The 12,349-nt window shown below is 38.4% G+C and overlaps 1 protein-coding gene across 1 annotated transcript in view; it reads right to left on the reverse strand.

Moving 5' to 3' along the window:
- LOC115444504 (talin-1) overlaps positions 1 to 12,349 on the reverse strand; it is an 82,967-nt gene that overhangs the window by 44,482 nt on the left and 26,136 nt on the right. The window contains 12 exon segments of the mRNA XM_037440143.1: positions 21 to 112; positions 1,082 to 1,243; positions 1,537 to 1,709; positions 1,994 to 2,162; positions 2,602 to 2,680; positions 2,773 to 2,964; positions 3,435 to 3,576; positions 3,871 to 3,974; positions 4,291 to 4,446; positions 4,783 to 4,940; positions 5,358 to 5,509; positions 5,876 to 5,989. Of these exon segments, the coding sequence (XP_037296040.1) occupies positions 21 to 112; positions 1,082 to 1,243; positions 1,537 to 1,709; positions 1,994 to 2,162; positions 2,602 to 2,680; positions 2,773 to 2,964; positions 3,435 to 3,576; positions 3,871 to 3,974; positions 4,291 to 4,446; positions 4,783 to 4,921 (1,408 nt within the window). The 5' untranslated portion in view covers positions 4,922 to 4,940; positions 5,358 to 5,509; positions 5,876 to 5,989.

Below are 12,349 nucleotides of genomic sequence, written 5' to 3' on the forward strand. Positions count from 1 at the left end.
ATAGTATGTATGTTTGTTACCTTCAGCGCCGGGGCGGTGCACGGCGGGCTTGGCGACGGACTCCGTGTTCACCTTACCCGACTTGAACGTGTCGTGCTGGATGATGTTCGCTCTGCAAACAATACGTTACACCGTAACCATGGTTTAATGATGATTAACCACATAAATAGCTGAACAAATTATAAATTTCATATCAAGTTTAATTTGAAACAAGTTTTTTATCGAAAGCCTTTTTTTGTGAAGCAACAAAAGAATTTGGTAACAATAGATGAGTAAAGGCGATTTGAAATTTTGAACTTGTTACGCTACTAATGTGGCTGTGTTTCGGCCGAGAAGAGATGAGAGATAAATATAAAAAATACTAAACAAATTATAGATTTAAATCTCATAATAGTATTTGAACTTGTAATTTTTTTAAGCAGAAACACAGTAATGATAGAACACTGAATTTATATTAGATGTAGACACGGACTGTCGCACATCGACTTAGTACAATTTTTTTTTTGTAAAACACACGTGAACTACGCGATATGACTCGGTTCGTCCTCTACTAATCTTAGTTTGATAACTCGACGTTACAATACATGATCTCAGTCCTATGTCACAGATCAATTGGTACGGAGGTGCGACCAGTGATCCGCAGCGATATGAATATTAATCCTGAACTAGGTCACTATGTTTACTGTACACTGTCTGCGCCATCTAGTGTCCAAATAGGGGATTTAACGACTCATATATTTATCGATAGAAATAGACTGGTCTATGCAATAACTCTACGAAATTAACCACTGTATAGAAAGAAACACAACAAGCGAATGGATAAACACTTTTTCTGTAAGAGCCAATGAAAACTTAAAGAAAATCAACTATTAGTTACATGATCATTTCGTTTCACTGAAATTCCAAAGTACTATCCTCATTGATTTATAATATTGAAAACTGTTTCAGACAAAAAAAACTCATATTTTTTTTTCTCGTAACGCAAAAATATTAAACACAGTATGTAGCGTTTTAACCGTCATCAAAAAAAGGGTGAGGTTACTCAAACCCTCGTGATATTTTCAAATAACTATACACTAACTTGGATGGCGAGACGGAGTCCTCGAGCATGGCGGAGCCCTCGTCCCCCTCGATGCCGAGGTGTTCCTTGGCGCGCTGCTTGCGCACGATGATGTCGATGTAGCCCGCGATCACCTGCAGGATCTGCTCCGCCTCCGTCGTCTGCACCGAGTAGTACTGGTCGCTGGAACAACACGTACATCATTTATTTTTGTTACACTTGAAGTATAATTGACAAATATCATTTACCAATCAGTATTACCACCAGTACCACAGAATACCAAACAATTCTTTGTATTTCAAGGTGTGGAATGATGTTTCTGCTGTTTATGGGCGGTCGTATCGCTTACTATTAGGCAAACGATGGGCTCATCTCGTCATATTTTACGAATTCACAGCAGAGGGGGCAAATGTGAAATGTAACCCTCTGATAAGCGAGATCTATCCTCTAAACTAATAACAGTTCCTCTGACTGACCTGTAGTCCCCGAAGTCGAGTGTGAAGGTGTTGGGGCTGGCGCACCACCTGCGCACGGTGGTCAGCGGCCACGTCTGCAGGATCTCCTTGGTCTTCTCGTCCAGACGGAGCACCGAGTCCTTGGTCACGCCCAAAAGACGAGGCACTAGCTTGTTCTTGCCTTTCATTTTTTCCTGTGAGCAATAAGTTATCGTTACAAATGCTAAGTACAATAAAAAAAAAACAATTTTTACATGGACTTAGTAAAAATATATCAATTTTTCGAAAAATAAGCTAGTTTTAGAAAAACTATTTTATTCTCACTTATTGATTAAAATAATTTAACTCGCATTCTTCGCTCCAACCAAATCATTTATTTTGCTAAGGGTCTACCAACAACAGTACCACAATCTAAAACATTTACTCCATATACAACCTAACTACATCTACAAATATGAAAGTGCTCAACACCTCCTACCTTGACGAGGAAGAAAGCGACCCCATAAGTCTTGAGGTCCCTGGCGCTCTTGGTGTAGAGCACCTTGGCGTCGAGCTCGCTGAGGCCCACGTGCTTGCGGTGCTCCTTGAACACCTTCTTCTCGATGCCCTTCACCTTCACGTACGACGCCGGCAGGAACTCCTTCAGGCTGCGGACATCGACAACAGTTAGTGTGTATCAAGAATATATCTCAAAGTTAAAGATAGTGTAATACATCGGATCTGACAAAACTAGCCCAAGATACAAGTTTGGGTGCCACAAGCAAATATTGTAAGTAAATAATAATATTGTAAATAAATAAATAAATAATAATAATAAATAGTCTAATTGAGAGTTATAGATACAAATTAATGAAGAATAAAGTCCATTTTAACTATAATTTGGTTTTTTTAATATGTTATATTTACTTATACTAGTTACGCACTATTGTAATATTTCTGACATTATTTTTATTGGTGTATTTTTGGTTGTAATCTGCAAATACTAATCGAGATATGTAATTTATTAAATTTGATCGTAAAAAACGATTTAATACTACCATAATTAGTTAATTGGATCTCATGCAACATAATGTAAATACAACTCACTCTAAGAATCCCGGCGTGTGTTTATCCTCTCTGTGGTCACCGAATTGTATCTGACACTGAATGCCCGCGAACTCGCACGCTGCACACAACAATATATAATAATTTAATTGAACTTCTTATCTGTCACAAGTCATGAGCTGAAGTATACAGTGTATATGTGTATATGTGTACCCTTGTCCTGCGTGACGGGGTGCGTGCCGTCGAGGATGGCGTCCCTGGCCTGCACGTAGAGCAGGTTGAGCTGCACGGGGTCGCGCGAGTCGACGTTGCGGTCGCTGAAGAACAGCTTGCGGCGCAGCAGCAGCGTCTCCGCCGCGTCCACGCCCTGCTCGCGCAGCGTCTTCGACGGCTCCACCCAGTTCACTGCGCAGCACATACAGTACAGTATACACCACCCACATCTACACTCATACTATTACTAACAGTCATAAGGCTAAGTCATAATGACAATACTCATACCGATATTAAAAGTGCCTGGGTGAGGGAGCTAAACAGTACGCTAGGATAAAGATAATCATTTTTCATTAATATATTTTGAATATCTCTTATTATATAATTTTCCTATTTATCTTGGAATTTTATTATATGGACACTAGAAGATATATTATCACTACATTCCCCCACCCTAACTTAAAGCCGTGCCACAAAAACGAGCTCATCAGCCATAGTGCAGCCCTTAGAAGAGCTTTAGCGTATAAAGCCTAACAGAAAATTTCAGTATTTAACAACCTCGCTATGAACCTTGATATAAATTAGCAACCTCACACACCTTTGGCGGAATCCACTTCCACACAGTTACAGTTAGTAGTTAGTTGAGTTAATAACTGGCTTACCTTCATCATCAGTGCGCAACTTCTTCCGAAGCTGTTCCATCTTGGTGTCGCGCTCCTTCTCCTGGTGTTTCCGCTTCAGCGTCAGGGTTCCGTAGTTGGGCTTCTCGCACGGGTCCGGCTCGTCTTTTTGTTCTTCGCGGACCTGGTCAAGGAAGATATTGTTGATATACCAACTCATATATTCACCACTAAAGAGTTAAATAGAGACTTCCCGAGTATTATTCAATATAAAGCGACCGTATCGTCACATCACTTATAAATATGTATTATGTTTGAGCGTATTTAACCTTTAAAAATCTAGCGTCAACTTTGGTTGATATAATTTTTTGATGTAACTTATTTGACCCATTTTTGTCATTATAGTATATTGTATTTGATGTTATCATACAGGTCCAAATATTTATAATGTACCATTATGTAGTATTCAACGGCTTACCAGTCCATACTCGTCGTAGTTGGTGATGCCGATCTTGGTGCAAATCACCACCATGAGGTTGGCCACGATCTGACTGTCGTCCACCAGCAGCGTTTTTACCGTTCCTGCACAATACAATCTTTTGGTTAGTATTTTATCAATCTTCTAAATAGTCTTACAAACGATCAAATTGGGCAACAAAATATCGCAAAATGACTCTAATAAATATACAACAGTTAGTGCAAATAGTTTATGACCAGTTTTTTCGTCTTACGAAGTTATAAGGGGCAACCCATATCAGACACAAATTTCAGACTCTAGTAATGAGCAGAAAAATCAAATTTTATTTTACCCGAGGATAAAAGCCGAGAACTCATTCAATCGTACTGCAAACACTACACCAATTACGAGGCAATCAAGAAAGTAAATCATGGTGCGTACCGTCTAACATGCGCACGCGCAGATTCCTAGTCTTCTTGTTGTACTCGAGAACGTCTCCGTTGCGCAGCATGTAGTAATCAAGGCTGCGCGTCGCTTCCAGCCATATACCCTTCTTGTTGTCCTCGTCGGATGCCAGGAATAGCCCATATTCTTTTGCTGTAGACGAACAGAAAGGAATATGTACAAATGCACTCGCGCTCTTTGCACGCGAAGTGGTAAGTAGAAGAACTAGTGAAACAATTTAGGGAGCTTTATCCCACCTATGATATCAAGCCAAGTCTAATACCATATCGGACATAAATTACAATGCGGAATAACTAAAATGTGGTCTAGTTTTATTTCGACAATTAAAATTTATTATCAATGACAAAAAAAAATTGATGTTTTTAGTTGCATATCGAAACTAAACTGCACTTCAAATATACCATACCCTACTCGCTAATTAATGCAATAACAAAACTTCAGCACTTTTTCAACACTACAGATACTCACGTTCCCCAGAGCTGGCCTCGAGGATCTTCTCCCTGATGATGCGGCACGCGTCGTACACCTTCGTCGACGGCTCGAACTGGATCGTCTTCACCACCTTGCCGCCGTCGATCGAGATCTTCAACGATAAAGACGACGCCATCTTTACCAGCGAGTGAGTTCTGTGGACAAGGTATTAACATATATAAGTAGTGCATAAGAACGTGTTGATTGTTGAGAGGTAATCATCGTCAGTCGACACTTGATCTTGGACCTTACACCAATATGAGTGGTATCGATTTGCTGTGTGCGTGTAAAAAAAGAAAAAAAATATTGGACGAATAAGGTTAAAGGATGCATAAGTAGACTTCCTCTTCGATGTGAACTTGTGCAAAATTCTGTGCATGGATGTTACAAAGTCAGTTTGGCTTGGTTTTTGCTACCGACCATCTACGTGATATTCTCTTGTGAAGATACAGGCCCTATTGTTAATTGTGTTAGAAAAACTTGCATTAAATATTGCTAAGAATCGAAGAAGCGATCCATCATTCCACAAACAATATCCGAAACCAATGAAAAGTAACAAACATTAAACTCACTTGTGTATAGTAGCTGTCCTGTAAGGTGTGTCCTGTGTGTCGCGTTCGAGGTCAAGGTCTAAGGAGGTGGCGCTGGGCCTCCTCCGGCGCGGTCGCTCCTGGCTGAACGATCGCTGGCGCGGCCGGGGTTGTGGTGTACCCTGGAATTAGTCCTATTTTTATTATCGAACATCCTGAATTTTTAACCGACTTAAAAAAAGAAGATTATCAATTCAACGTGTATTTTTTTATTAATGACGAGATCCATTCAGCTGTTTTTGCGTTTAGTTCTAACAAACATCTAAACATTTGCATAAATTCGCATTTATTATATTAATATGTTTACACTACCAAGTAGCTACACAACTGAAAACAACTATAAAGAAATGTTTTATATAAATATCGGAAAACTTAATCTATTCTTCAATCTTCGACTTCGAAAACTAAAAAGCCTGCATCCGATGAAACCATCAGGTGACCCATTTCTTCGTACGTGAGAACATCCACGTTTACCTATGACCTATATGTTATTGACTCACAATGCGCGGGGCGGTCAGCCGCCTCCAGTTGTCCTGCAGCGCCGCCTGCACTCGCTCGCGGACGCTGCGTCACGATGTCTCCTGTGCTTGCGATGGGGTGATACCAGCTGCCACCTGGAGACAACGACAACTTCTTCAGATGGGAGACAATGAAGAAAGGAGAAACACAAATGTTCAATAATTGTCATCTATATGCGAATTGATTTCGGGAATGAATCGAATTGTTGAGACGAAGGAACTAAGAAGAGTTTGTTTATTTGTTGGCGTTAATCTAAGGAGCTACTAAAAATAAAAAAAAAATACTCCTGAGGAAAATATTTATATCGAAAAAACTTTTTAACGCGGGCGGAGCAGGCAAAAGCAAGTCTCAAAACAAAAGCATTGGCCGCGTTACAAAAATAAATATACCTCAAAGTATAATCAGTTCCAATTACAATTAAGCGGTACAATTTACCTAGTATGACCCGACCTTGACATCGACACATTAAATAAGTTATTACATGAATGAACGATTCGCAGAATTATTATACATGCAAACAAAACGATTTTTCCTCGTAACAAAGCACGTGACGCACCTACAGACTACACCTTTTCATTCATAATTAATTACATTCAGCGAACAGGAATATTAATATTATAAAATAACCGATAAATAGGAGGAAATATTTATTCAGGATTTTATCCGTCCCTGTGCCAAGCGTAGAAATCCATTCAACGATTAAAGGCCGATTCAATTCATTTCTACCGGTAACTAGGCGTTGGTGGTACTTGTAAACCAATCAAAATAACTCATCTGTAATCAAGTCAATACTCTATGCCAATTGGACCATTTTGAATATGAACTTTACGCGAGGTGTTAAAATTGTTTATAGCCATCGACCATTACACATGAAACAAACAATTTGTCTCCAAAGGGGTAGGCAGAGCTGCAACAAGGACGCTTACTTTCGTTCCGTTCCATGATGTGATCGGGGGCGAGCCTATCTTCATATCGGGCACAAAATCCTTACTCCTGGTTAAGACTGAGCAGAAACACCCAATACCACTGCCCGACCCGATATTCGAACCCAGGACATCAGAGCCGCATCATACCGCACACAATACAACTAAACCACCGTGACAGTCATTACTAATTAACTAACATCCAAAATCTACATAAACTTTCTTATTATTAGTTCTTGGGGAAAATTCAATTCTACTTTTGTTCTGATGGTTTGAGTTTTGAGTTAGGGGGAAGTTATAAGTTACAGCCAGCCCCATGGGCCCGTAGCCATCCGTCTTCAGTGAACTTGCCGTGCGTACGACGCGCCTTTCAACTTTTTAATGCGTCGCGTCTAATTTTAGCTACCGACGTCTGTTTTGTGTTTCGAGCAATATTAACTATTATTTCTATTTTACATCATAATATATTGCGTGAATAGTAAAAGTAATAAAGAAAGTTTATTTTTTGGTTAAAACAAAAATATCCTTTTGCTTATTTACAAGTTTTAATACATATATTACATAATTTATTTAATATGGAAAGAATATAACAAGGCGGCGTCATTATTATTCATTATATAATTAGCAATAAATTGTGGAATAATAACATATCTATAAATTAGTCAAGGATACAAAATTCGCTGACCACAGGAGCAGGATAACCATTAAGATATACCAGCATTTGTACTCTTTTAAAATTATTATCAATAAAAGTTAGATATGTTTAATTTTAAAACTCGTAAGTATCAAACACATCAAGACACTGAGCCCATTCAGCATAGACGGGACTATTAACAGGTAAAAATAAAATAAGAAAATATAATTGTAAAATGGAGGTAGATATTGTAACTTTGACTTATCAGATGACCAACAACTCAGTCCGTACCGCGACTGCGAATCTCTCAAAAATTCTTCCAAAAATCCTCAAAATAGTTTTATCTCAAAAGTACAAACAATACACAAAAGGCGCACCCATTTCATGACCCATCTTTCGCCCGATACAGTCTTCCAAAAACGTGTCACGAACGCTCCGCTCCCGAGGGACCTCTTTCCCGAACACAAGGCGTCGGCGCCAACACCTGCGACGCTATTTCTATCCTATTTATAAACACGGATGCTGTATCTCAGGGAGATAAAAGATCGATTAATTACAAGTCTTTGTACTTTTACGGGCCACTTGTGTATGAGAGTAAATGGTCAAACAAGTCACGTGTTAATAATTATACTATTAGAGGAATCGATGCGTTGCGACATGTTAACGATTTTATTTTTAATATATTATATCTGTAGCAGATTCTTAACTGAAGATAAAAATTATTTAACTCTTAAGAGTCTAGAAACTTCTACATCTAACGCTTTACGTCCACTTTCAGATATATGTTTTGGTTTTCTTATATCAATAGTGCACATTATTGTAATACGGAAATCTGTTATTTCGACTTAACTCTACATACAAGAGACTAGCTTAACACTGCAGCGCCACAGAACTAAATTTTTGAAACACTTATTACAGTACTGTTCCAAACTATTATAATATTATTATGAATCATCAGCAATGGTTAAGCCGCATCAAACTTAAACACAGCAATAACTAGCACCTAAATCCCATAACTCACCATAATGTTAAAATTCCATCCATTTCAAATAATTCACACCCTCACGCGCAACCATTTAAGACTCACTTTCACATCAAAAACGTGCCCCAAAAATTCATTAAAAAGCCCGCAAGCAATAACCGAACTCGCACCCATTTAGTTTTGCATAATAACGTAGTGAGCGGCTTCGCGAGTGTTGACTGCGCGCTGTGGAATTTCGACCATCCCATATTACTTTTGATGGGACGAGTTATGGCCCAAAGTACGTCATTGCGACACTATATTAATATACGTAGACATACAATATATTACAAAGCACACACTACAAGTAAGGTGTTAAAGCGGCCTTTGTTTTACTCGCTTATTTCCGTTCCATGTCACAGGTCGAGTGTCGCGATCTTCATCATAAATAGGAAATAATAAAGGGTGTTTTGACAAATATACTACACAGGAAACCTTGCTTGCCTAAAGGCTGACCTTTATACATTATGACTACCCAAACGAGCTTCCATACTCTTCTGCTCGGCGAAAGAAAAGGACAATGTGTTATTACCTATCTACGCAGAAACTCTAACATAGTAACATTTGTCGAATCAAAACCCGTACGATTTCCTGACCCTGAAATCGAAGACAGAACCACACTACAACAATCTAACTGCACAGTAGGGATGTTATGGAGCTCCGTAACCGTAACCGAAACTATCGGATATCCGAAATAAAAATATATCCGTAACCGTAACCGTATCCGTTATAAAAGTTTCGGATAAGTTACGGATAATATGTTCCGACACGTTTTTGTTTCACCGTTCACACGCTACGTGAAATTTGTATAGTTTGTTATTTTTAATCATAACATAAACTCATTCATAAATAGTATTTCTTTTTATTGAGTAAAGTGAAGTGAAATGCGTCCAAAGTTTTTTTTTTTTTTTTTTTTTTTTTTTTTTTTTTTTTTTTTTTTTTCTTGGTTTTGTTCACGTTAATTTTGCAAAATATAAACAGTGTGATAAAAACTTTTCACGGAGAGGAGGTGTCACTACTTCTAAAACACACAGTTTTTCCGAACACCTATGTCTCCCAATTAGTTAATCGATAATTAATAATCGACGATGACGATGAACAATAGTTAGTATTCGTCACCCTACTGTATTACATAATATATATATATTTTTTTTTATTTAACTTTAATCAAATATCCGTAACCGAAACTATCCGAAACTACCGGATAATCCGAAATAATTATTATCCTTAACCGTATCCGAAACCGATATAATTTTATTCCTATATCCATATCCGTATCCATATCCGAAATTTCATATCCATAACATCCCTGCTGCACAGTCATTGAAGGCGATGGTATGACATATTTATATCCCGAAAGTGCCTCATCGGCAATAAAGAAGTCTCGATGGCTCTTTATTTTACGAGCCGCTTGTAATTTAAGGGGTGAATTTTAAATACGTTTCAAACGGACGTTATGATGAGTGGGTTGTGAAGAAATGCTGTTAATATTGCTGTGTTTTATTGTTTTGAGGGAGACGTTTTGGGGTCTTGCGTTCGGTGGTATGACAAAATAGCGGTGTTGTGGAATGAGACTGAACTTGCTTGTGTAATCCGCGAATACTTTTTGGTTCTGGATGTTACAGTAAAGCCTTCCTCATCTTAGATACTGGACTTTAATCTTTGTGTTGGATCAGGTCATAATAAAAATCATTATTGCCATATTTTATAAAGGAAAGAAGGTAGAATCTGACAAAACTCGCGTAACTTTTAGTTGCTAGTACATTTCGTTAATATATCTGCGACAAACTCAAAACACAATATAAGACTACAATACCCCGCAGACTGAATGCACTATAAACACTACACCACTGAGAATACAGACGGAAGCTAAAACAATAAATAATTGTAAATCATTCCACATTAACATATTCCTCCGAGAGTGCGCTAACGACATATGACATTTTAATCGCTTGGAGGGTGATCGAAATTATGCGGTGCGCAGACGCAGGGCCGGCGGGGGGTGTGGCGGGGAGACGGGCGCGTCGCGACGCATCTCACGGTTCGATGAACCGACAGACGACGCGCCGACGGACCTGATAACCGCTATCGCACGCGGACATTTCGAGATTTTATTTTTAACAACACTTGTATGCGTTACTGCTGTTGCCGGTCGGTATGTAGTGTAATCATTACGGATTGTGTTGGGATCATTATTTAGTTTGCGTTGTGAACACGTATGAAAACGTAATTGGAACGGGTTTATAGAAATTACAATATTTTTATCAAATTAGATGTAGGCATTATTATAATTTAACAAGAAGGGAAGAAGCGAAACAGGAATATAGCGATCATTTTTTAACTACAAGTTAATTTTCAATGTTTTTTTATATACAATATACATAAGATATTTTTAGAAAAACAGCAGTTGCCCACAAAACCACGTAATCTAAATACGAAAATGTATTTGTTGCTTTGTTATTCTTACGTTGCAACACCAACAGATCGACATGTTTTTACAGATACTTTACGACAGGATAATAAAGCCTTAATTTTACATCAGGAAATCAAGCACATGTGAACTTTTAATCCGACTTCCACATGAGCAAAGCCGCGACCAACAACCAGTTCATCAAATGACGCATTGCGTATTGTTTGTAAACGGCGCAAACCTGTGGGAACCGCGTCAAGTGCAAATCTCACATTATCTTATCAATGTTAATATTGTTTTGGAGAATCTCCGCTCAGCACTATCAACGATCTAAATATCGTTATCAGTCACACAAAACTACGAGAGTTCACGGAATGAATGGCGAGGTGAAGTTTGTAGTACACTTGCGACGTTTAATGAAATAGAACGATTTATAGTACAGCTGTAAAATAACTAACATAATATAACATAATGTACTAATATATAAATTTGCATGCTGTGGTCTCCTATAATTGAAGAGGCACGTCACATTGTTAATTGTACCAAGATTACGACATTGTATTAATTATACGCCGTGTATCCTTTGTTGGAGGTCCTTAACTAAATAAATAAATAATTCTGATGACCATCGAAGGAATTAAATGTGAGATAAAGTTTTCTTTAACATTTGTGACATTCAATGAAAATATAACTTTTAAAATTAATCTAACCAAAATAACTAGGCCATACTAATTCTGCCGACCGTCAAATGTCACTGCATAAAATTATAATTTTTGAACTACACTTTCAAGTACTATTGAAACAATACAATCAGCAATCATTATGCCGCACTACCAACAGGACAATCAGATTGAACATCAAACACTAGACTTTAAAGACTTTACTATCAAATTGTTCGTCGCAACAGGTCGTGCCAGCAATACTTTAAGATATTTTAAGCAATGTAGCTTCATTACTGTGGTAGTGGGCGGCGTGCGAGGCGCCGTCGCGACGCGTCGTCCGCGCTGCTAGGCAACGGGACGCGCCTGACGCCTGACCCCATCCCGGACGAAGTACATCCACGCATTTTGCGATGTACAAATATTAATACTGAGAAGCGACGTATGTGCTTTGATGCTTAGCACCGATATTGACAAAATAGAGATAAATCCAATTAGGGTGTTTTGTTTACCCTCAAGCTAAGAACATAATGTGGATAGGTAACGCAATTAATGATGTATATGTGAGCCACACGTGTTCTAGACAGACTCTTGGTTATGCTGTACTATTCGGTCTACTGACTACATACCTAATTCGATTTCTTGGGTATTTATGCACTACGCGCTCGCCCTGGCCTTCGTGCAGTCCTACGACCGTTTATTTTATTTCCAGTCAAGTTTCAAGCTATCAGTGGTAATAAAAAATGTATATAATTATAAATAAATTACGTCGGTATTACACAATTAACAGTCATTTTCAAGGATCCCG

Source organism: Manduca sexta, chromosome 18 (genome assembly GCF_014839805.1).
Source record: "Manduca sexta isolate Smith_Timp_Sample1 chromosome 18, JHU_Msex_v1.0, whole genome shotgun sequence".
NCBI lineage: Eukaryota > Metazoa > Arthropoda > Insecta > Lepidoptera > Sphingidae > Manduca > Manduca sexta.